The sequence below is a fragment of the Penicillium expansum genome, assembly GCF_000769745.1.
Source record: "Penicillium expansum strain MD-8 chromosome Unknown contig362, whole genome shotgun sequence".
Taxonomy (NCBI): Eukaryota; Fungi; Ascomycota; class Eurotiomycetes; order Eurotiales; family Aspergillaceae; genus Penicillium; species Penicillium expansum.
In genome coordinates, this window is record NW_015971526.1 from 485,801 (window position 1) to 510,952 (window position 25,152).

A 25,152-nucleotide genomic window follows, 5' to 3' on the forward strand; every position below is an offset into this window, starting at 1 on the left:
TTGTTGAAATCATTGACATCATTGGAAGGGGTCACTTTCAGAGAGAAGAGGTATAGAAAGATAGAAAAATACAAAGGGAAGAGATATATAGAATTGAAGAAACTGAAAATGTCAAAGAGGACTGAAAGACAGAAAGACAGAAAGACCAAAATAGAACGGGGGAGGCTCTCGCATGTGGACCCTTTTATTTACTTGTGGAGTCTCGTGATTCCATCTGGACTTGGCTAATCTCCTGGGTGTTTTTCTTCCTTTCTCCTCTTACAACATACTTCTTTTTCTTCTTGAAAAAGAATACCTGAAAGGTGACAGCTCGCGATGATTCGAGCTCGTCGATATCGAGTACTGGTGATATTCGCGGCGGCTGTCGTCTTCACATTCTTCCACTTTGCGCGGTCACGCGATTGGAGCTATACGGTCATTGAAGAGTCTACTAGCGTTCATTCACCCGACCCTGCCCATCCGAATCAACCCGCGACACCCAAACTTGAAAATCCAGGCGCTGCTGCCGCCATCGAGGAGAGCAGAAACCGCGTGCTTCCTGATCCTTCCCGCGGCTCCACCTCCCCACCACAGCCAGAGAAGATCATCTCGCCCGTGGGTCCCAATAGCGGCTCAAAGGACAGTGGCCGGTTTAAAGATGCTTCCTCCGACACTCCACCGGTGAAGACGCCCATCAAGGATGGGCCGAAGGACTCCGCGAAGGGCTCCACGAAGGAACCCGTGAAGGAACCGCCGAAGGTGGGGAGCACCGACAGCTTGTCACCACCGAAAACGGAGAACATCAATAGTGGAAACGGGGAGGAGATTGATAATGGAGGGGCGGGCAGAAGGGAAGCGGAACGCCCTAAACCTGGCGTCCTAACGGCCAAGTGGAGGAAGTTCCCGGAACGGTTCCCCGTCCCTGCAGAGGAGGTGATCAAGCTGCCAAAGGAACAGTCCAAAACAATCCCCAAGCTCCAAGCGAAGTTTAAGGATGAGTCGAGCTCCGATAAACAAGAGCGTCTACAACGGCTTAGCGCTATCAAGGCCGAGTTCACGCATGCTTGGAAAGGTTACAAGGGGGTCGCGATGGGACATGACGAAGTCAAACCTTTGTCAAAAGAGTTTGAAGACCCATTCAATGGCTGGGGAGCGACATTGGTTGATTCCATTGATACTCTCTGGATTATGCAATTGAAGGATGAATTCTCCGAGGCTTTGGATGTGATCAAAAACATTGATTTCAAAACATCACTAAGAGCAGATATTCCGATGTTTGAGACAACTATCCGCTATCTTGGAGGTCTTTTGGGCGCCTATGACATTTCTGGGCATCGATACCCGGTACTCTTGGAGAAAGCAGAGGAGCTTGCTGAGGTTCTCATTGGCGCCTTTGATACACCTAACCGCATGCCGCACCTTTACTATCGCTGGGCCCCGTAAGTCTTGTCACAATTTATCTCGATTATCCGTGGGCGACGACTAACAAATCTTAGAGAGTATGCTGCGAGACCGCACCGGGCGTCTTCCCGAGCTGGTCTGGCTGAAATTGGATCGCTTTCCTTGGAATTTACCCGTTTGGCTCAATTGACCAAGCGGGACAAATACTATGATGCGATTGCACGGATTACCAACGAATTAGAGAAGATCCAAGACTCAACCAGCATCCCTGGACTGTGGCCTCTACGGGTCAATGCACAGGGATGTTCCAAGTACTCCAAGGACATTCCCCCGCGTGATAGCAGCCCTCCACGCGAGCAGAACGCCGCTAGTACGACCAAGAGCACTACTACGATGACCCGCAAGCCCTACGCTGCACCGACAGACCTTGAAAGTTATTTGAAGCTGATCCCACGCGACATAAACGCTGAGCTCGAAGGACATGCCCAACCTGTCAATGATACGCGAGCTGCGAGTGAAGCTAGCATTCAGGCACGCGAGCAAAATACACTCTCAGCAGATAAATGCAATGGCGGCTTAGGACTTCCCAATTCACCCCGCGATAACGGATACACCATGGGAGGAATGGCTGACTCGACCTACGAATACCTGCCCAAGGAATACCTTCTGCTGGGTGGCCTGAACGAGCAATATTTGAATATGTATAAAAAGGCAGCCACTGCAGCCCGCAAAAATCTTCTCTTCCAGCCCATGGTGAAAGGTGGACGTGATATTCGGTTCATGGCCTCAACTGCACCAATGACACCTGGAAAGGTCACAGAGCTCACTCCCACTGATCTTGAATACGATGGCACTCACTTGACCTGTTTCGTCGGCGGCATGTTCGCCATAGGGGCCAAGGCCTTTGGCATCGATGGTGATCTGGAACTCGCAGCAAAACTGACCGACGGTTGTGTTTGGGCTTATGAGTCCACCCAAACCGGAATTATGCCAGAACGCTTCCGCCTTTTGCCCTGCGAGAAAGGTTCGGCCTGCGAGTGGGATCAAGCCCGCTTCGAGGCTGGCGTGGCACGCTACTCGCGCGTAGACCCCGGGGCAGGACACTCGTTCCGCACTGGAGAGAGCAGCTACGAACAGCGCGTGAACATGATTGCGCACATTCCACCGCAAGGATCCGCGAGCGGGACGGTTCCCATCCCCATGCCGGGCTCATTAAACCCTCACGATAGCGATGTGTTGGTGAAGCGTGATGGATTCGCAGTAGGAAAGCACGCGGAAGCATCATCTATTGCTCCAATCCAGACTCCAACTCCAAGTGAAGCTGAATTTCAGAACCGAGATGCACCTCGTTCAACTTCATCGCCCGCTTCGCCTCACATCGCCGAAGTCGGCAAAGACCACCTCCCAGCAGGCATGATCAGTATCCCATCGCCGAACTACTACCTTCGGCCCGAGGCAATTGAGTCGGTCTTTATCATGTACCGCCTGACTGGTGACGAATCATGGCGTCGCAAGGGGTGGCAGATGTTCGAGGCCATCTCGAAGTATACCCGAACGGAGCTGGCCAACGCGGCCATCAACGATGTCACAGCCCAGAAACCGGTCCATAAAGATACTATGGAGTCTTTCTGGCTATGCGAGACGTTGAAGTACTTCTACCTTTTGTTCAGCGACCCTAGTGTCGTGGACTTGGATAAATATGTTCTGTGAGTGATTGACATAGCCGTGTAAACAACACTGGACCAACAACTAACTTTTACAGAAATACCGAAGCGCATCCATTCCTGCGTCCGGTTGCATAATTTTGTTTTGCATTTTGATACCAATGAAAGTTCTTTCTTCTATAGCATGTACCTGGTAGTCCCCTGAACCTCGAAGTAGTCAAACGTAGTGCGTACCTTGGGTTGACCCGCAGTGGAACTCTCGAATTCCCAAGCCCCCGCCCTTCAACTCTCCCCAACTCTTCAAACCGGCACATGAACCGGCATGAGCTGTCTGACGGGAAATGGAGCCTGAGGTCTCGGAGACTGAGTTCTGGACTGGTATGTTGTTTCTCCCTCTCTTTTCTCTTTCCAAGATAATGCGACGTGACAATTGACCAGTTCTCGCAGAACTTCAAGCGATCGTCTCCAAGCCCTGTGACTCTGAAGATGAGATCGACGACGCCCTCCGAGCTTATCTTAGTCTAACAACTCAACACAAAGGTAAACAGCACGTCGACCTCCGAGAAGCGATGTCTCTACCCCGACACGCTCCCGCGAGCAGCGCCACGTCCGCCCCCCAACTTTGTTTCCACTGCGACTAACACGCCCACCCTTTCCTAGATGAATACCTCCGATCGGAAACAGATATCTCGCGCTGTTCCTACAAGCTATTTACGTCGAGTATCTTCGCCTCACATGCGGACTACGTGCGACGACAGATTCTCTACGGTCTCTTGCAGGACGATGACCCGATTACACTCCACTTCATTGCGTCATTCATTCTCTTTGACGGACGACAGAATGAAGCTGTGCTTCAGATGCTGAATGAGGAGGGCGCGTTTGCGCGTCTCCTCGAGCTTATACAGGCGATGCGGAGGGCAGATCTGGACGGCGACGCGGGTCTTCATCGTTTGTTGATGGACCTTGTGTATGAGATGTCGAGGATACAAAGGGTCAAAATTGAAGACTTGGGTACGTTTTGGATACACATGTGCTGCTGCCGGTAGCTGATTATGGGGCTTGTGTGCAGTTCTCGTGGATGACGATTTCATTCGCTGTCTCTTTGATATCATCGAAGATCTCTCTTACGATGTTACCGATCCGTATCATTACCCCGTGATTCGAGTGCTAGTGAGTACTTGCTCATGCCAATTTTGGTTAGAATAGGATTGACAAATTACACAGCTTGTTCTGAACGAGCAGTTCATGATCTCGGCTCACGATCCAGTGGACGGCCGGCCCTCTGCCCACTTGACTAACAAGGTCATCAAGGTCCTCTCGGTGTATGGTGGAATGTATAAGACATTCGGGGAGAACATAATTCTTCTTATCAACCGTGAAGGTAATGGGTCATCCTCTTGTTCAAAAAAAAAACCGACGACTGACAACATGCAGCCGAGACATCCCTTCAGTTGCTCACATTGAAGCTTCTCTATCTCATATTTACCACCCCTAGCACATATGAGTACTTCTTCACGAATGATCTACACGTTCTGGTCGATATATTGATACGGAATTTGCTTGATCTACCCGAGGAGGCCTCTGCACTACGGCATACATACCTACGTGTTCTTTACCCGCTTCTAGCTCATACACAGCTACGAGACCCGCCGCACTACAAGCGTGATGGACTTCGAAGACTACTCAGTATACTTGTTCGAGGCCAAGTATCATATGGGAGCGACCCAGAACACGAGAAAATCATGCATTTCGAAGAAGTTGATGAAACGACACGTCGACTTGTTGCTCGGTGTGCGACAGTGGACTGGCTGCGCAACGATGAACAGCCCGACGCAGCAGAAGCGCAAGACACTCCCATTCAAGTGACAACGACTACAATTGAGACTGTTCTAGATCAAGGCGAGCAGCATGCGTCACCCATAGATATCGGCGAACAGCTCGACATATCCCGCACACTCTCGCGATCAAGCACAATCGCTAGCTCACCCGATACAACATCACCAACGCGAATGGATTCGTATAGTTCGTCTAACGCACCAGGAAGTCGGAAACACAGCTTGATCCACCGGCTCGGCATGAACCTAGAGCCCGCATCCGCATCTTCACTAAGCGTCCAGGCCGTTGCAGCACAGCACGAAAAGCCCGGCATAATAACCCCCAGCCGGAAAGACACAGTCCCTGCCGCCGCTCTCAGTGACGAGACACCAATAATCCGACCACCAAAAGTCAAACCAGAACCACCGAAATCTCGCCGCTGGCGCGGGCGCCGTCTGGCCGTGGATGAAGAAGAGCAACACTCTACTGGCACAAGCAGCGACGGGAACACCATTCCCGAAGGCATCGAAGTCAGCCCCACCACCGTTTTCATTTCCAGCACCCCACAGTCACAGACACCTACCACCGATCACCGCGACTCTGGGTTAGCTTCCACTCTTGCACCCCCAGTTTCACGGCCACGGCGGGCCGTATCAAACCCACCCCCTGCTCTCCCGCCACCACGCCGTTCCAGTCACAACACACCCTCCTCAAGTCACCACCGGCCCGTAGTCCCAGCAGCTGGAACAGGCCGGCATGGGCAGGCTCCACTTCCGCCAAAAGCGCGCCGTTGGGGACGTGGCAAGCCCCAGCATGGACAGAGTGACTCGGTAGAGAGCGGGGCCAGCAGTGTTAGTCTATCGAAGGAGTCCGAGACTGCTGAAAACACGCCCGTGTCTACTCAGCAAGAACCGTCACCAGAGGGCAGTGTTGTTTCAGATCCGTTCTCGCCAAAGTCCCCCACGCTGTTGATATCCCCATCTGAGGCTACCACAGACAAGGTAGATGGCCCAGCCGATAGTGCTGCCGATAAACATGCGCCTCTCAGCGTAGAGGAGGCAGTGCAGAACGTCTCTCTGCATTAAGCGTTGCTTCTCGATCTGTTCAATTCCCTTGCTTTTCATGATTAGACATACTCTTGGCTCTTGGTTCATTTTCAGGTTTTTTCGGCATCAAGCGTGGCTGTTCAGGTGAACAGGTTGGGACATGATAGGCTATGTCTCTAGTTATTTTGCATGACATGGATATTTGTGAGGATATCAGCGAGGACTGGATCCCAGAATAACAAAATAGAGTATTTTCGCTGACAAGAATGGAGTAGTTTACAATAATAAATACAATAGTTGGAATAAAAGTACAAATCGATCTACCACCGAGCAAAGCCTGCTTCAGTTAAATTCCAAGGTTCCATCCACAACCTCAAGTAGGCTGGAAATCGATACCAAGTATGAAAGTCACCTCAAATCTTCAACCCCCAGCTTCGCCCCAGCCCAATAGCAGTATTCCACCCAAACCCAGCATACTGTCCAATCCCAGTAATCTTATCAGCAAGCGCCTTCCGATCCTCAAACCGACGCTCCACAAACGCAGCCGTCTCCACAAGATCTGGCGTCGGGTCACGCGTCATAACAACCTCAGCACTGGCATATATAGCCGACACCGCAAGACGGCGCGTGTACCAAGTCGCATCAACGGAGTCATCACCAGAGAGTGTAAGAATATCCGAAGCGAGGGCATGCAGCTCCGTAAGAGAGAGGGGGATATTAGCAAGAAGCGACATTTGCGCAAGAGCCTATAAAACAAAAATTAGTATGGGAATTGGTTCTCCTTCTGCATATATATGCTTCAAAAGGGAAGAAAGAGAAAGAAAGAAAAACTCACATCCTGCCAAACATCCTTAACCTCGGCATTCATCCTCAACCTCTCCAAAAGCAATCCCCTAACCCTCTCCTCAACACCAAGCTCATGAACATCCTTCCCCTTCTCCGCCGCAATGCGCCGGAATAATCCGCCCTCCTCGACCTTCCCGCGCAACAGACCCCGTCGACTAGCAAGCCAGAAGAGGATGAGGTCGAATTCGCCGCGCGGGAGGAGTTGCACCGAGACGTCGAGGAAGCCGGCGTCACGCGCGCCGAGGGTTAGGGCTGTGGCGGAGAAGCCGTGTGTGGGCACGTGCGCGAGTGCGGAGGTGAGGATTGCGGTTTGGGAGTTTGTGTAGGAGTGGTCTGGGAGCCGGGCGTGTAGGGCTGAGTGGTAGGTTCGGTGGGGGAGGAGGTGTCTTTGGTTTGTTCGGGGTGTGCGGGTTGTTGGTGTGGATTGGAGGGTTGGTGTGCTTAGTGCTCGGGTTTGGCGGATGGATTGGGTTAGGGAGGGGGTTATGACCCTTTTTGGGAGAGTGCGGGCGAGGTAGGCCATGGTTTTGGTGTGATTGGGGGAGTCAATGGAGAGGTAGATGTGAAGATGTGATTGTTGGAGATGTAATTGTGAGGTTGGTCTGTGCGTTTGTAGTATAAGATCCAAATGGATCTGGTGTGTATGCAGAAGCTACATACATGGTATAATATATAATTTACGTGTATTTTGACTGCTTTTTATATGTACTAGAGTCTATACTTGACTTTTATGGGGCTTGTGATCATTCTACAAAGCCCACATGCAGCTTGTGGCTTAAGTATCTTTTGTACGGTATATGCACACAAAAGATACAAGTTGGAGCTTCTCAAAGCTTCACTCGACCACACTATTGTATACATAACATCAACATAGGGTGAGATCAGATAATTCTGTTGACACACTTCTAATAGCAGCGAGTCCTACACCAGAGATATAAGTGTATAAAGTCCAGAGTAGCGGTGAAAGCTTAGAAGCATTCAGATATGTTTGTTTAGTCAAATGACAGCTCTGGATAAAGAACCAGAGTCATAAATCCCGCGCAATTCCCAGATGTTTCCTCTATTTGAAGCAAGAAACGGGATAAAAACAAAATGAGACAAGAATGACATAGGACCTAGAGGATGCGATGGGACAATACGAACGAAATAAGAGAAAATCACCAGAAACGATCGGGGATGATAAGCGTGGTTGAAACGAAAGTCCAAACTCCTAGACCAACGCCCCCTACAGTAGGAAACTAACATACGAATTTCTGAATAGTAGATAAACTACAAGGCCTACAAAACAAAGCACTGGAAGAAAAAGGCTCATTCCATTTGAGAAGCATTTGATCAGCCCAAAGGGGCACTCGAAACCCATTTTGCAAGGACGAAGCCTCGAAAGAACTGAAATGGGAATAAGGGAATCACGAATCAAGAAATTGCGAAAAGAAAATAGCCAGACGCCCCCCTGTCAAAGAAAGTGACTAGGTAAAACAAGGACGAAGGTGCTTTACATAATCTGGTCCTGGGTCAGACCGACGGTCGACTCTTGGCCTTCCATCATCTCTTCGGGACCTGGGGCAACGTTCATGTACTTCACGAAGGTGATGCCCAGAGGACGACCACCGTACTGGTAGCCGGAGAACTTGGCTGCGGAAGAAGAGCATTAGTATGTGAATATTGACAACTGCAAAAAGAAAAAGGAAACGTACCAATTGCGGTCTCGGCAGTATCGGGAGTATCAAATTGAACCACACCAGTACCGCGGGAGCGGCCGTTGGGCTCATACTGGATCTCAGCGCGGTCAACTTTGCCAATGGTGGAGAACAGATCGATCAAGTCCTCATTGCAAGTAGACCAGGGCAACTGGATTCGAGTTAGCATTCCACATTCCATATGCTTGGCCATCGCACATCCAAAAACTTACGTTGCGAACATAGATGACAGCGCTCTTTTCGCCGTTGGAAGTGGCATAATCCGTGAAAGGGTTGGGGGGTCCGGAGGGAACAGGAGGAGCACCGCCGTGCTCAAATCCACCAGCACCAGGGAAACCACCGTGGCCACCAGGGGGACCACCGAAGCCGCCACGTCCAGGGAACCCGCCGCCGAAGCCTCCGCGACCAGCAAAGCCTCCACGGCCCATAGGACCGCCAAAGCCGCCACGACCGCCAAAGCCACCGCCAAAGCCACCACGACCACCGAAGCCGGGACCACCACCAGCGAAACGATCTTCACGAACTTCAAGGGGACGACCCTGCCAATCATATCCGTTGAACTGCGCAATGGCGTTGCGCGCATCATCAGGAGACTCGAAAGCAACGATGCCAGAGCCCTTGGGACGTCCGGTAGGGTCGGTGTGCACATCGGCACGGATGACGGCACCCTGCTGGGCTGTAATACGGAGTCCGGGTCAATTCACCTCCCACTAGACAGAAAAGTAGGAATCCAAGTCCAAGGGGATTTTTCGATATGCACTTACCAGCTGAGCGGAACAGATCCTTCAAGTCTTGCCAGCCAACATTGAAAGGAAGCTATACCGAACGGTCAACAAGGCCTGCCAGAACTTAGCGTAACGGGGGTAAAAGAGGGAACAAACGTTTGAGACATAAATCTGGCGGCCACCACCACCTGCACCTGGAGGGGCTCCGAAACCACCGCCACCAAATCCACCTCGGGCACCGGGGCCGAAATCACCGCGTGGGGGACCACCAACGAAGCGGGGTTCGGATTCACGGTCCTGGGGACTAAAGTTAGATCATGTAATCACAACACCATAGATTCTGCGGAGACATACCTCACGAACGTAAACAAGGCGACCCATCAGGCTCTGGTTGCTGAGCGTATTCACGGCGTTTTGTGCTTGGTCCCTGGTTGCATATTCCACAATCCTAGCAGACACGTCAGTAAGAGCATTCAATTTGAAGAGAGACAAGAAAGTACTCACCCGCATCCCTACAATATCAGGACAGCCAATGTCCACCCGTCAACCCTACACAAACCACGAAAATCGGGGGAAATAGAAGGAACTAGCCCCTCTACATATAAGCGCCCACCTTCGACATTCCATTAGGAAGAAGCAAAACATCGGCAAAGAGAACTTCTCCAGCTGTAAAACACAAAGTCACAACCCTGGTTAGCTTCAAACGTTCCAGCAAATCACCATTCCAAATGCGCAACCCTGCTCACCCTGTCTCATAAAATCTTTGAGGTGATGCCACTTGACATCATACGAAAGGTTGCCCACATAGACCCGGCGGTCTTGCTGGGACGAATCGCGAACGGTCTGCATCATATTCTCCTTGGCGACGGTGCGGTCCTCAAATCGAGCGGGGGGATATCCACTGCGTCCACCGAAAGGAGAGCCTGAGCCTGGGGGTCCAGCTGCTGCTCCGGAAGCACTCAAAGGGGATCGGGAACGGCGTTCGGGACGGCGGTATTCGTCGCGCTCACCACGGCTGCGGGAGCGACTGCGAGGGGAGTACGAACGGCGGGTACGTCGGGGAGGACTGCGAGAAGAACGGCGACGGGGCGAGCGAGACCTCTCACGCTGGATATGGTCAGACATGAAAAAGTAGATAAGAAAGGCGGTCGCGAAAGCGGTGCAATGTTATGATTTTGATGAAATTGATGATGGGAAGGAGCAAGAGACGTGTTCAGAGCGCAGTCGCTACCGTGGAAGGCGCAACTCCGAGGGGGGTCGGGGTCCTCGGCGTGGGTCAGGTGACCTTCAGCTTTGAGGGGGGTGTTTGTCTCGTATTGCACTGAGGACCTCCGGGGTAGGAGCTTGGGGCCACTGGCAAAACGTTGTTTGCGCACACATCTGCCATTATTTTTTCGGGAATCAAACAATGCGATGGTAAATTGTTTCTTCCCCTTTGCCCTTCAGGTTCACAGATCTTCAGATCTGGAAGATATCTGATCGAATAGACATGGCGGTTTCCACCCCCGCACTGACCACGCTCTTGCGATCATTGATATCGACCTCAGAGCAATGCGCAACATTGGAATGGTTTGTAGAATCGGCGGAAATGGGACAAAAAAAAGGAAACTGGAGTTCTCGGTAAACTTACTTGGTATGGTCGATAGACGTCGGCTGGGCGGATGAGGCTGTTAGCGGAGAATCTCAAGAAACCAAAAGATAGGAAGAAATAGGGAAAAGAGAGGAAGCGGGGGGAAGATGAAAGGATCAGGCGTCAAGGTTCAATCTTTGGGGGGGGAGACAAGACACGGTGATTGGATGAAGGTGTGAAATGACCGGGGACCTTCGAGTGTACCAGGCGGATGAGAGTAACAAACGAGTAATACAATGATACGAAAAAGAAAAGTGTAATCAATGAGGACACGAAGAACCTACCCATGATTCCGGAGCTCGATGGAGCGTGGAGGTAAGAAGTTGAATGTGGTACAAGGATAGAGGAGGGGAAGAGGAGTAGACGAGGAAGAAGGGACAAAAAGAGGAGTTGTTCTTCGGATTCCGGATCCTATAAAAGACTCTTAGGAGGGAAATATCATGGAGAGAAGAAAACACAGAATTCCGATATGTACTTGAACAACTCGGGCAAAACTCGTCACCGCCTCGGGGTATAGCTAAGACTTTATTTATATACATCGATGTAGCTTATAATGATAGTAGAGATGAAGCTATTAAGAGACAAATTACATGTAAACCCCATCTTTTATTCCAAATGAAACCCAACATCCCTAACTCTGATTGATGTATTGCATCTACATATGCACATTATGTATGCTGTAGGTCCTGACCATACAGACTAGCCTTATCGCTCTTATCGTGCATCTCAATAGCACTGCACCAACCTTGGAACATACATACATGTACAAAACCTGCGCTCATAACTGGCTGCATGGCGTATTTCAGTTACTAAATTGCCACGCCCAGTATCCTTTCGGAAGACTACAGAAAATTCAACTGGAATATGGTCATTTGCATCTTTTTTTTTCTAAAAAAAAAGAGCCCCAGACTTCAATAAAAAAATCTCAAACAGTAAGTAAGTCCCACCGGAAAACGAAAGAAATGGGTGCTTAGTGCCCAGCACTGGGAATCAAGAATCAATCCATGAAACAATAAACAATAAGCGAAGAAATCCATTGCGCCACACCCTGCCGATAAAACGAACGCCGATGCAGCATGACTTTTATGCTGTGGGAGAGACGGGACCTGTGTGGTAAATGTCCCAACGAGAGGATCAAAACGCCTTGGATGAACAAGGACGAGTTGTGTGAGGGGCAAGGAGTGGTACATGTACAGACAAAAAAGAATAGAGAATATCAAAGAAAATTGAAAAGATAGGGTAAGTGAGATGGAAAGGGAAATGTGGAGATGAAGATAGAGAGGGTGAGGGTCCTATGCTGCCACATTGGTACGAGGATAACGGCCTGGCATCTTTATGTCCAGGGTAACACTGTTGTCTGTATTCGAACGCAGCAAATTGGGTGGAATCTTGGCTGCACTGTCTGATTCGGGACCTTGATTGATAGAAGGTTTATCAAGCCCAAGGGTCTGGATCTTAGGAAGCTCGAGCTCCTGATCTTCTACCGAGGTAGGATTGGTATGGTTTGTAAACTCAGTCGCGTTGGTGTTGGTGGGTGCGGTAGAGACACTCTCGCGTCGATCAATCTGGGCAGGAGCCGATTGATCACGGCGATCAGCAATACCAACACCCGAGATGGCAGCAAGGGAAGCCTGGTCTCCATCAGAACGAATCTCGCGGTCATCCGGGTTCGGGTTTTCCAGCTGCTGGCTCTGTCTCTGCTTAGCCACTATCACGGACGGTCCGATCCAGTCGCCATAGTAGCTATCGTGTTGGGCAACCTTAGGGCGAGATCTTTCATTGGTCCTCTCGTTGGACCGGTAGCTTTGGTAGGAACTGTCTCCTTCGCGACCTACTGGTCGCAAGCTTTCATCAAATGCACTGGAACCATCAGGGTACGATCCAGCAGCTCCTATCATGTCTCTGCCGGCGGAACTGTCCCCGCTAGAAGGCGACAAGGGCGCCTGGAGGTTGCGGTCAAGTTGGACGTCGCTCGGGAACGCACCTCCAGCTTGGCGAGAGGATGTGGGTCGGTCTTGAGTCATGACCGCAGATCCTGCGGAGTATGGAGTGCGATCGGCTTCATCGTCCTCCATTACCTCGTTGTTTATTGACCTGCCACTCACGCTGCGGACGTGCTGCCGGACGAAGGCGTTTCGTGCTTCTCCTGTCATGTTGCTCAAGCCCTCGATATCTTCGTACCAGGACATCATGGTCTCATGAGATTCGGCGCGGAAGACCCACGAGTGGCCTCGGTGCATTGCGCCGGTCTGTCGACCCTTCAGCATAAACTTGTGGGAGCTTGAATCTTGCTGTGAGTGGGAGCCGAGTTTCTGCTCTGGTAGATAAAGCGACATGACGGGAGTCTGCGATGCTACACGATCCGCTGACTTGAACTCGTGGAGATGCGTTGGCGACAAAACATACCTAGAGTTGATTAGACATTGGCTTCAAACAGCGGGAAAGGGGGCACTCACCAGCCAGGAGTATAACTCTTGAGATACTTGCTCTTGCGCTCCAACATACCAGCCCTAACTTCGGCAGCTGCTGGATGATCCTTGCCAGGGTAGGTGATGCTCTCCACATCCCGGAGAGGAATTCGAGGATCGACGAGCTCGTCTGTGTCGGCGACAAACTGATTCCACTCGTGATCCTGAGGCATAGAGATCGGACCCGCCTGGAGCTTCTCAACGGTGTCGAGAGCTTCATTGGCTTCGCGTCGGAGGATACTAGCGTAGGCATTGTATGCTTTTTGAATCTCGCTCACGACAATTCCTTCCAGTTCACGACCAGAGTTCTCCAGGTTCAAGAATGCCTATAGAAGCGACATTAGACAAGTAACTTTTCTAGGGGAAATTCATCACAAACCCGATGCAAGTAGTTCTCCTCCTCGATCTGCTTCTCGACCTGCTTCTCCACGTTTAGGCGCAGGATGAATGGATCACCTTTGCCCGATGTTGAAGAGGCATCGGTATCGACAAACCCAAGAGCCTCGTGCAAGTTCCGTACTGATCTGCGCGTGCCGTCGATCTCCTTCTCCACGGTATTCTTGAAATCGCCCGAAAGACTCTTGATCTCCTTAGTCTTCTTCTGAAGATCACTGCGGAGACCAGTCAATTGACTGATCACCTCGACTTCCACCTCAACAGCTTTATTGGCCTCGGTATAACCCTGTCGATGGAAGTTTTGAAGGATCGCCGTCGCGTCGGCCAGACCGCCCGGTTGAAGCAAACCCGGCGGAAGGGTCTGGTTGTTAACGACACTCGAAGCGGACAGGAACAGCTTCGCTCTAGTTTCGTACGATTTCTGGACCTCCTTAAAAAAGAGGATCAGGTCCTTCAGGAGCTTGCGCCACGCTATAAATCCCAGTTAGCAAGATGTCCGTAACCTGCACATTGACAAAGTAAACCCCACCCCCAAATCGATTCGCTAGCACCTCGGTCGGGTTCCCGTTGGTAGGGATCGGAGTCATGAAAGCACTATTGACATCGTCCGAACCATCGGTGTGGTACTTTTCGCGATCACCCAAACTCAGACTCCTCACACTTCCTGCGCGCATGCTTCTCCGGCTCCCATTGCGCCGCAGGCTCCCCTTATTGCTCAACGAGGCCTTCTTCCGCAAGGTACTCGAACGGGACGGGGTCGTGGAGCGCACGTGCGACATGGTGGAGGCAGACCGCTGCATTCCAGCAGGGCCAGCAGGGCCAGCAGGGCCAGCAGGGCTGTCCAACACCGAGCTGCGGTGACTGACGGTATCGAAGTCCTCCTTGAAACGGGGGTTGTGGGGAACCTGCGACGACTCGAGGGCGCCGGAGCCGTAGTGGTATGCTGATGTGCCGGCGAAGGAATTTGGTCGTGACAGGGTCGAGCGCGGGCCGTACCCGCGACTCAACGCCCCCGGATCGTTTGGGTACGGGATCATGTATGCATCCTGTGAGGGCGTCTGTGGCCGCGCGGCCATCGCCATATTATCGCGGAAAACGTGGGTTTTATGGTTTATGCGGGGTTCGGAGGATAAGTATTGAAGTAGAAGATCGAAATTTAATCGAAGGTTGAAAGTAAAATATTTCAAAAGGAAAGAGAAAAAGACGAAAATCAAGGATAATAGCTCTAAGAGTTCACCTAAAGTGGCGTCTTTTTTGGTTACCTGGCGAACGGAGCAAATTGTATGCGGGGGAGGTACAGAAGCATAAGATTTGCCCCACTCAGTTTAGAAAAAAAAAAGGAGAAGATCAGAAAGGGATTGGGCTCCAATATAGGGCCGAGGGGAATTAAAGGTTAAGGAATTTCTGACGATGACGTCTACGAGATGCGAGATGGTGACGACCTTGGAAGAAACTGGGCTTTCGGGACGTCCGGGAAAAAGAGAGGGGAAAAAAAGCCATTTTGACTTCTGATTATCTATATCTTCATGGTTGACGTACTGGATCGGAATACAAAGCCGTCTGAAGTATTTCATCTATGTTGTATATTCAATCTGGTTCACACTATACATAGTAACATACTAACATAGTCATAGTATAGTACGGAACGGGGACTATGAATTTACATGGTTGCCTGTAGGGAAAGTGGCTGAGTCCCCTAAAATAGGAGTAAAAACTAGAATATAAGATTCTTTTATTACGATCCCCTAATGAACATGATCCACTTGATCTGTGGCTCATACGAGAAAAAATAAAAGGGGGGGGGAATGATAGGCACAAGTCCTCCCCTGATCATCTAGTGATGAACAGTGCATGACGTCGGCATCTGGGGCAGATCAAAGACCTCTTTTACCTATATTGTACTCAGTACATGTACAATTTCTCCTCGGCTCATTCGGATTACTACGTATTCATTTCCTTCCGCTCATGCGTACCATATTTCCTTTTACGCTTTCCTATCGGCTGTTGTTGTAAACTTCAGATGTCCCGAGGTCCAGGGGAGTGAGCTGCTCGCCACCACGTGATATAGAGGTCGCCAAGATTCAAGAAATATCTATGAATGTCAATTGATATCAGGTACGTGAGGCACCAAACAATCCGAACTGCCATTTTTAAAAAAGAAATCCGAGGCATCGAGCTCTCATTTACAAGTCCCCCCTGAGCGAGCATCCAAGGTTCTCTATTCCACGTTATTGAGCCACTTTGCAGTGTGTCGCCTTTTGGGATTTGTCGCAACAATGTCGGATTTGTTGTCAAGTTCTTCGTCAGAGCTTTCTAGATCGATCCATGAATGCTGATACAAAGATTTTCGTTTGATGGATACCCTGCTAATCTGAACCAACCGAATATCTCGGCGGATCGCATCTGCCATAGTCACGGGGAAAGAGATCCACGAGGTCGAATAGCCTTGCAGATTGAAGGATGCAAAGGGGGAGAAGATTGTTGCAAAGGTGAAAGACAATGTCGGCTGGTAATGGAGGTAAGAATCCACAGTCATATGAGCCATTTGTGCAAATAAAGGCCAAAGCTCATTAGTTTAGGTGCATGAGATATCATGTATTCGACTTGTTTCGTGTAATAATACATCTAATGCAATATCACCTATTCTATTATGAAGGATGACAGATGAATTGAGAAAATGCAATTGCAAGTGCTTTGATCATAAAGCACAACTATGTTTGAAGACCACCTTGATGGTATCTTGATTAACATACTTCACCACAACGCTAGCTTCTGTGCATACCGCTAGCATACTCTGCTCTAAATCATAGGTCCCTGATGCAATTGTAATCATCAAGTAAAGTCTACATGTATCCTTATCAACCTTATTCAGTATTCTGTTAGACTATAGTCAATACCAAGAAGGGTGGGCTTGGTGCTCGGGCATGGGTCGTATATCCTATGTAAAATTGACAAAACCCCTCTCCAAGAATTTGGAATTATGACCGAGCCAGCGTTTCTACGTACGTTGATCGAATGGCGCCTTCTGCACAGCATTGACAATTAGTTATAGCCCAATAAGTCATAAACGACGTTATTAGGTATAGTTTCGTAATTACGTATAGTTTGCTATAGATTAGAAAGCTTATAATATAAACTATAAGTGCATAATATGTAGAAAACTCTTGTCCTCCTAGGAAGATAGAGGACTAATTAGTCCGAAGACAGGATGGATCAAGGTAAATGCTAAGCTAGACTACTTGGACTACATGTTGTTCGCACAAAAGACAAAAAAAAATAGTCGCGCCCGGGATCGAACCGGGAACCTTCTCGGACCTTATTGTGAGCGAGACGCCATGACCATTAGGCCACGCGACTTGATTATTAATATTAATCGCAGGAAATGAAGTCATCAATGAAACGAGCGTCAAAGGGACGAAAACACAAAACTCCAGGCTTTTCAACTCTATGGAACACAGGAATATTCGGCCGCGTTTGCGCTTGTGATGTCTTGAGGCTAGTCCTTTATTTTTCATAGATATCTTCTCCTCTTCTTAATTTCATATATAGACCGCAGAGAAAGGCGGAAAGTGGGTTTAGTTTGTGGAATAGATTTTTCTGAATGAACTCTAATGAGGATTAAGCAGTCTTCCCTCATAGGGGCAAAAAGAAACACGAACATCATCACTAGTCGCGTGGCCTAATGGTCATGGCGTCTCGCTCACAATAAGGTCCGAGAAGGTTCCCGGTTCGATCCCGGGCGCGACTATTTTTTTGGGGCCACATCTAGAAGTTGCCCACGGAGTACACTTCATATCTGTTAACCTTTTGATGCCTTTTTAGATATCGTTTTTTATAGATATTTCGCCGCCCTTTTCAGTCTCATAGATTGATGGTAGAGGAAGGCGGAGAAAGCCTTAATTTGTGAAATGGCCTTTTCCAAGTATAAGCTTTGATCTCCAAAGAAAATCTATTCTACGGTTAACTATAACATACTACAACATAAAAACCCTAATACATCAATAGAATGAATAGCATTTAGCACAACTACCTATAAGCTTAAGCCTAACAATCGTCCGAATGATTAGGAGAGTATATAAGTAGTCCATTCCTACTTAGATGTCTTCTTTCTCTCCTTTCCTCTCCCTGAGTAGCTTTCAGGCCTTAATGAGGTAGTTACAGGACTCCGGGCCATGCGAAGGCCGTTTTCGAACTAGACGTCACCCATTCAGGGAGTAATTTGCGGCGAAAATATTAATAATCAAGTCGCGTGGCCTAATGGTCATGGCGTCTCGCTCACAATAAGGTCCGAGAAGGTTCCCGGTTCGATCCCGGGCGCGACTATGTTTTTGCTGGTCTTATCTAGCATGCTAGGTAGGGCGCATTGCCATTGTGAGAGAAGAAACAAGGGAGAACGTGTTCACGCAAGTATTTTTTTTATGCGAATCCTAGTAGGCGATGAGCGCGAGTAAGCGTTAGAGAGTAGAAGCAATTAGACACTGAGTTCCCAGGAACGGCCATAGAGCAAAAAGCGCTAGTCGTCGAAGGGAGTGAAAGAAAGAACGAAGGGCCGACGTCGGGCAGTCGGAGTATCGGGGGTGAGCGATCAAGGTGATCAGGTTGCTTAGGGAGCAGCTTAAACTCAAGGCTAGGCTCCAGGCCAATCGCTTCAGCAGGCGACAGTGTTACCGTCACCTTTTTTACATAAAAAAATCTAGCATTCAATGTGATTGTATACTAGTCTGGGAAGCATTTTGAAGTCTTTCACTCGTTTTGATATACACTGGCTCTCATTGGCTCCCGGGTGGTCCGGGGGTATCCCCTCATTTTGGAGTATTGTTGAACACCAGAGTGGTACATGTCCGCTTCAAGATCAATTGATGCTGAGTCCCATGCGATGATCCTATGGGTCTTGTAGGTTGTATGTGATTAAGTGCCCTGGACTACCATGTAGGTATCCAAGGCCAAGTATACCTATGATTGCAAAATCCTATATTGGTCCAAACTTGAAATGTGTATTGTTTTGAATTTCCTGGAGGCTAAAGAAAACCATATCGGATGGGCGTGTCCATGCGACAGGCGGTGTGATATGGGGGTAGGGGGGTAATTTACACAAAGCAAAGCGAAAAGGCGGATTGAGAAGAATGCAGGCTTATGATGCAGGAACTGGGGATGTGGGAACCTCAATGCCGTAAGCCTCCTTGATACGCTCCCGGCGTCTCTCTTCGTAGCCAGGGCCGTAGATACCTAATGAGATTAGTACCGGTAGACAATATTGCTACCCAGATAAGAAGCACATACCACGTCCTTCGCCCAATTCCGAGATAGTCTGCTCTCCTGGAGTTTGGAATGCCTTGCGCAACGCCGTCCGGCGGTCGAACTCGTCCACGGATGTATCCTTCTTGTATCCAAACAGGGAGCCGCCGGTGTACTCGAAGCCGGTCATGGCGGACGACAGGGCAATACCATATCCGAGCACAGCGGGGAGTGTGCGAACTAAGGTAAACCGGATTATTAGCTCCAAATACATGACCATAGACTCAATTAAATTCAGAACTCACCTCGGAGACCGAGAATGGCCCCTGAGAAGAAGCCACCCAGAGCGACGTTGTAGTGGTCCTCCTTCTCGCGCAGGTTGGCGGAAGCGGTCTTGATGAACTCATAGGTACCACCCATGGCCGCTGTAACATGTCTAGTTTAGCAATTGATCCATTAATTTATATGTAAAGAAGCTCATACCAAAAGTAGTAATGATACCACCGCCACGGACGAAGACGCCCAGAGTTCCGACGTTCTGTTTGGTGAGCGTGTTCTGCACAGCGGCTGCGAAGAGGCCGACGCTTCCGGTGAGCGCGGTGGCCTTCATGGCTGCCGAAATGGCATCCTTAGGGTGATAGCTGTGATCTTCGTCGTGGTGCGCCATGATGTGTGTGTGTGATAGCAGGGATGGACTGCTTGCGGTATAGGATGTGGTTGGCGTTAGGATTTTGGAGTCAGCTTTCTGCCATACCTGACCGCTACCGCCCGCCATTCCAACGGAGCTCTACATGATGATGTTGATGCTTCTTTCACATCGAACGCTTTGATTCATTTGTTCTTATCGGGAAATCCTCTTAGATACTGCTTGCTGTTTTCTAAGAGTGGATCTTGATCTCAAAACTGACCATTTGGTGGAAGAGAGAGTTCCAAAGCTTGCCATTGCTTGCTGCCAAGTGCAGTGGGCTCCCCGCTGTCTCTCCGCATACAGTGGCGATTCCATCATCTGACAATATTGTCATCACGGCCGAGTGGTTACATTGCGCGCTTTTGTTGCCTTTAATGAGAATCAACCCTTCAGGAGACCCAACTCTCCCATAGCATCAACACGAAGATCCGAACTGTGTGAGGCCTGTAGCCCCGAACACCGTACTTCATGGCGTCTGTAAAGAGGGCCGGTAAGGCAATAGCCTAGATCAGCAAATTTGAAATACAATGTGAGCAACTGCTTACAACTTTTTCTATCAATCATACAGGAAAGACCGCGCCGCGTCTGATTCACGATGTCCAGCTGTATGATCCAGCACACGATCCAGACACCGGCCGTAATCTCCTCTCAGAAACTCCGCCCATTTACCCCGAAGGCTACAACGGCCCTCCTGGATTCATATCACCGGAAGCATGTCGACACGAATACGTCTTGAAAGAAGATCAAACGTTCATGTCAGAGCCAGAGCACCGGAGAAGGCCAGGCACATCGTCCAAGGTTTCGGCCATATGCACAAAGTGCCGTTATCACCTTCAAGTGGTGGTCAACTACACCAGCCACATGGGCGCACTTGGTCAGAACCAGGGGAAACACTTGCATCATTTGGTCTACAAATCAGGACGGCAAAAGAATGGCCTTACGTTGCCCGAAGAAACTGCCAAAGGGCAGGTTGCGGAGACGTACCACTACCAATGTTCTTACATTTCATGCTCGGCTATGGTTTCTTTGCGGATTCTTTCACCGATCCTGAGCCCGGAATTCATCCGCTTGATGACTGATAAAGAGTTGTTGCGGAAAAGAGCTGAAGAGGCCGCTGCAGCGTATCCTGAGTCCATGGAAGGCATGGGTGATCCGCACCCGATCAATGTATTGGATAATCTGCGCCTGTACATTACCAACGCCCTACGAAATCCACAACGCAGCAAGCCCATCTCCTCCGTTAATAAGAGATTCATGCACTCTTTCGGCGTGGAAGGTGCTGCTTGTAAAGACTTACTCGAATTTCTAGAGTTCATGTACAATAAGGTTTGTAATAAAGATATTCTTTTTCCGAATTGTCTACTGTCTCGTTTTGTCTCGTGTCGCTGACGAATCGACTCAGGAGACCGGGGCATGGCTCCCGCCTAAACCGACCTCCAGTCCAGAGAAACCTTACCAAGACACGCTGCGTCTCTTTCTTGACGACCTGGTGCATGAATTGCTAGTCCTGATACATCTCAGATCTGTTTCAGAAAGAAAAGGGTCCCAGATTCCCGATCTTCCTTGCTCCGCCATCCCCGTTTTTTCCTGCGCTCTGGAGGCGCAAGACTGTTCGTACCTTGTGCCCCTCAACCCTAGGAAACTCGACCTAACTCCTGCTCCAGATCCGACAGCCATGCGTTATCAGGAATTTGAGATGGCTCATGCTCCGTCTGTACACCCTAATCTCAAATGAATAAGACTGGATCTAACACATGTTTCTTTAGTTTCTACGAAGACCTGGGAGTTATGGAAGATATGTCCTCATTGGCTGTGGTCGAAGCATACAATCGACAGGTCTCAGCCGATTCTGGTAGGACCCCGATGTACTTGTCTGCTCTCAAGGCTATCGGCTTTCTGCGTGGTGGCCAAGACAAGGTAGTCATCGACATAGCTGTCCAGACAGCTTATGAACAAGGAAAGTACGCCGTTGAAGATGTTGTCAACGCATATCAATACTTTAATCTCTACCTCGATGACCCTCACCTCACTGAGGATAGCATTATTGGCAAATTCTATGCCTTCCTTAGCTCTACAACGCAAGATACCGAAGCGCGTCAGCAGTTATGGCGGATTGGTGACTCCAGGGGAAGCGCACGCATCAAGGCGGCATCAGAAGACCGTGCGTTGATCCAGTCATGTCGTCTTCAAAATCGAAATGCATGCTAATGATAATAGGTGTTTCTACGGTTGAACAAGCGAATGTCTTCTTGGGGGTCGAGGATCAGACTCCGGATGATTTTGTCATGACTATGTACACCGCAAAGGTGTGTTTTCCGATTGCTCCATTTGTGAGTTGGACGCGAGCTAACAATGTTATTATTAGGTCAATGACAATCCACTTACCAAGGAACTGGCGAAACGCGCTGTGGCACTCATTGCCGAGTCCCGCAAATCGGTGGCATTAAATCATTTCATCAATACTGGAGAGATGATCGCTGGTGAAATGGACATTGGTGATGCCTACCGTTTACTCCAAATACCCGATCGAACTGTCGACGATGGGGCAATCATAGCCGCTTATACAATCTGCATCGATGAAAACCCAGGGGATGCCGAGAGATACAATCAGGCTCTGACAATTATTGCCAAACAACTGGACAGCTCTACGTTGAGGAATATGGCAGGTATCTCCAATGAGCCTGATAGAAGCATGCAGGATTGGCCAGTTGGACTACAAAACATCGGCAATACATGTTATCTCAACAGCCTGTTGCAGTTCTATTTCTCCATCCGTCCTTTCCGTGAGTTGGTTTTGGAGTTCGAACGCTTCCAAATGGATCTTAATGACGAGGAAAACCTCGCAAAGAAACAAGTGGGCTCGCGAAAGGTGACGAAAAAGGAGGTCGAGCGATCACAGCGATGTATGTTGCTTTGTTGACACCGATGGCTATATCTCTCAAACTGACTCTTTCATTTGCAGTCCTTAATGAGCTCCGGATTTTGTTCCGTAGCATGATCACTTCGTCCCAAATCTCGGTTACTCCCGGCCAGGAACTGGCTCGATTGACCCTGATTAGCCCAAGCAACGAGGCCGCAATTCGTCGTCGATCAACTACCACCGCTACTAGATCCGAGATGCTTGGTGACATCGAAGGTGCCCCTGTTCTGGGACCCCTTGGACCCCCACAGCCCCTTCTCGGGGGTCGGATGGAGGCGGTTCCATCTTCTAGCCAAGATGATCCCGTACCTATTCAAAATTCGACCGGCAGCGATCATGGAAGCGATGCAACATTGGTCTCGGATGATAGCATGAACGATGCACCTGGACTTTTTATCGAGGACAAGGAGAACAACCCCCCTGACTTGGACCAACTGTCGGATCAAGCAGAGCCAGGATCTCCCCAGGACATGAATATCGACCCAGACGACAGTTTATCGGCCAACCTACCGCCGCCCGTCCCTCCTCGCAACATCCCGCAAGTTGATCGGGAAAAGCAATTGAAGGAGGAGGTGGAAATTGGTGCCCAGCAAGATGTGACAGAAGTCATCAACAATGTTCTGTTCCAGAGCCAGTGCGCCATCAAGCCTCGAGGCATTGGCAGTGATGGGGAACAGCTTGACCAGATCAAAGAGTAAGTCATGAACAATCGTCCACTAGAGTACCTATGCTGACCCTCATAATTAGCTTGTTCTATGGTCAGACCCGCTCTTACATCTCCACCGAGAAAGGCACACGCTCGAAGGACGAACGGTGGTGTGACATCAAGGTTGATGTTGCTCATGGATCTCGAAATATCTACGATGCTATCGATGGGGCATTTGACATCCAAAAGATTAGTGTGGATAACTCTGTGGCCGAGCAATTCGCTTCCATCAGTCAGCTTCCGCCTGTTCTCCAGATTCAGGTGCAACGGGTTCAGTTTGATCCTGTGAAGAAATGCTCGTTCAAATCTACAAACCATCTCGGATTGCTTGAAACTATCTACATGGATCGATACATGGACACCAAGAATCCGGATGTTGTGGATCGGCGAAATCAATGTTGGGAGTGGAAAGCGTCTCTGAAGAGGCTCGAGGCTCGCCGAGAGGAGCTTCTCAGGACAAAGGTATCGAACATTCTCAGCCAATGTGTCCCAGGTCTACATAGCTAACCTTTCTCTTTTCTGCAGGATGGTGCTGGCGTCGACATGGCAACATTGTTCCGTAGAGTCAAAACCGCGCTACAAGATGTGGACTCCTTTGAAAACGACACTGAGACCGGAGCCGAGGTCGGATCCGATTCCATGAATGTTGTGGCTGGTACTGGATTACTGGACGAACTTGAGTCCCTGGCCCACAAGGCAGAGACCGACTTGCAAGGTAAGAGTTTAAGCGACACGAGCTCACATAAATCAGGCATGTTGACTCGTTTTATAGCTGTCGACCAAGAAATCAAGGACACGCAGACCATGATTTCCAGCCAATTTGCCGATTTCAACAACCTCCCATATCGACTGTACGCTGTTTTTGTGCATCATGGGTCGGTCTCATTTGGCCATTACTACATCTACATCTTCGACTTTGACAAGAAGATATGGCGCAAATACAATGACGAGTACGTCACCGAGGTCCAGAACGTGGATGAGATCTTCAAGAACGACTCGACCAGCAACCCCCCGACCCCGTATTTCCTTGTTTATGTCAATGATGGCATGAAAGACCGTCTGGCGAACCCGGTCTGCCGTGAGGTATTCGAAAATATGCCCAACCTTCCCGATTTAGACCAAGCCACGGCCATGGAGGGTGTTCAGCCCACCAGCCCTGCGCCGGACGTGAATATGGAACCTCCATCCTATGAGGAAGCGTCAACCATCAATGGAACTCCAGGTACGGGAAACTTAGAATCCGATGCGGAGACCACCACATTGCCCCGTCCTCGTCCTGCGACTGACTCGGAGTAGTATTGGTAGATTCCAATATCACGCCCGTCGATGCGGAAGCCGTCAACCCTCTAAAACGCAAGAGTGTTGATGATGTGAAACCAACCCGTCCGACTTAATTTCTTACATTGTGTGGCACCCACCTGGACAACATGATAACATGATTGCATGATTTCTCGATTCTCTTATGTCTGCACATGGATATTACTGCATTGCGAGGTGTGAAATGTTTTTGTTATCCAGCATGTACATACGCTGAAGATACCATGGAGTACTTGTAGAGAAGATAGTTACAATTGATCTTCTCTCTTATGTTTGACCTTCCTAGTAGTTAAGCTTGCAGGTATCTAAGTTGTGTACTTGGTTTACTTTGTTGTACCCCGGATAAACTTATCAGGTGACCATGTACTGACTCAGCACTTCCGATTTCCCACCTGGGCCAGCCGCGGGAATCGGATACGGATCGGCTGTGGATTTCGGCAGCGGCAAGAAGATAAAGTAAAACCGCCTAGAGGAGATTTTGGAGGTAATGAGTAGCAAAAAAAGAATGAAATTTATGGAGAATTTGACAGTACTTGGTCTAGGATATTTTCAATAGTTAATCACCAAATTCAGGGGCTCCGAGGCTAAGTGTATTGAGATCAGGGCAATTGTAGTAGGC

The 25,152-nt window shown here is 49.4% G+C and overlaps 7 protein-coding genes across 7 annotated transcripts; 3 read left to right on the top strand and 4 right to left on the bottom strand.

The window, feature by feature from the left end:
• Window positions 1-315: 315 nt before the first annotated feature.
• On the top strand, window positions 316-3,182 carry PEX2_104840 (class I alpha-mannosidase 1A; the record flags this gene model as incomplete). Its single annotated transcript, XM_016747753.1, has 3 exons — window positions 316-1,418; window positions 1,476-3,086; window positions 3,143-3,182. The coding sequence occupies 3 exons, from the start codon at window positions 316-318 to the stop codon at window positions 3,180-3,182; spliced, it is 2,754 nt and encodes a 917-aa protein (XP_016593240.1).
• A 203-nt stretch (window positions 3,183-3,385) lies between these two features.
• Window positions 3,386-5,944, top strand: PEX2_104850 (DUF2013 domain-containing protein; the record flags this gene model as incomplete). Its single annotated transcript, XM_016747754.1, has 6 exons — window positions 3,386-3,422; window positions 3,483-3,584; window positions 3,705-4,055; window positions 4,114-4,214; window positions 4,269-4,425; window positions 4,479-5,944. The coding sequence occupies 6 exons, from the start codon at window positions 3,386-3,388 to the stop codon at window positions 5,942-5,944; spliced, it is 2,214 nt and encodes a 737-aa protein (XP_016593241.1).
• A 374-nt stretch (window positions 5,945-6,318) lies between these two features.
• On the bottom strand, window positions 6,319-7,274 carry PEX2_104860 (uncharacterized protein; the record flags this gene model as incomplete). The annotated part of the gene is made up of 2 exons (XM_016747755.1): window positions 6,319-6,651; window positions 6,741-7,274. The coding sequence occupies 2 exons, from the start codon at window positions 7,272-7,274 to the stop codon at window positions 6,319-6,321; spliced, it is 867 nt and encodes a 288-aa protein (XP_016593242.1).
• A 969-nt stretch (window positions 7,275-8,243) lies between these two features.
• Window positions 8,244-10,298, bottom strand: PEX2_104870 (uncharacterized protein; the record flags this gene model as incomplete). Its single annotated transcript, XM_016747756.1, has 8 exons — window positions 8,244-8,383; window positions 8,446-8,599; window positions 8,661-9,124; window positions 9,213-9,264; window positions 9,330-9,470; window positions 9,528-9,621; window positions 9,773-9,839; window positions 9,920-10,298. The coding sequence occupies 8 exons, from the start codon at window positions 10,296-10,298 to the stop codon at window positions 8,244-8,246; spliced, it is 1,491 nt and encodes a 496-aa protein (XP_016593243.1).
• Window positions 10,299-12,095: 1,797 nt separating this feature from the next.
• PEX2_104880 (SLM1 family PH domain-containing protein) lies at window positions 12,096-14,749 on the bottom strand (the record flags this gene model as incomplete). Its single annotated transcript, XM_016747757.1, has 4 exons — window positions 12,096-13,209; window positions 13,260-13,597; window positions 13,651-14,138; window positions 14,197-14,749. The coding sequence occupies 4 exons, from the start codon at window positions 14,747-14,749 to the stop codon at window positions 12,096-12,098; spliced, it is 2,493 nt and encodes an 830-aa protein (XP_016593244.1).
• Window positions 14,750-18,798: 4,049 nt separating this feature from the next.
• On the bottom strand, window positions 18,799-19,569 carry PEX2_104890 (Mitochondrial inner membrane translocase subunit Tim17/Tim22/Tim23/peroxisomal protein PMP24; the record flags this gene model as incomplete). Its single annotated transcript, XM_016747758.1, has 4 exons — window positions 18,799-18,893; window positions 18,948-19,142; window positions 19,208-19,327; window positions 19,386-19,569. The coding sequence occupies 4 exons, from the start codon at window positions 19,567-19,569 to the stop codon at window positions 18,799-18,801; spliced, it is 594 nt and encodes a 197-aa protein (XP_016593245.1).
• A 489-nt stretch (window positions 19,570-20,058) lies between these two features.
• PEX2_104900 (ubiquitin-specific protease UBP2) lies at window positions 20,059-24,610 on the top strand (the record flags this gene model as incomplete). The annotated part of the gene is made up of 11 exons (XM_016747759.1): window positions 20,059-20,080; window positions 20,159-20,916; window positions 20,993-21,300; window positions 21,357-21,751; window positions 21,808-21,896; window positions 21,956-22,493; window positions 22,553-23,204; window positions 23,258-23,678; window positions 23,742-23,931; window positions 23,989-24,438; window positions 24,513-24,610. The coding sequence occupies 11 exons, from the start codon at window positions 20,059-20,061 to the stop codon at window positions 24,608-24,610; spliced, it is 3,921 nt and encodes a 1,306-aa protein (XP_016593246.1).
• Window positions 24,611-25,152: the final 542 nt, after the last annotated feature.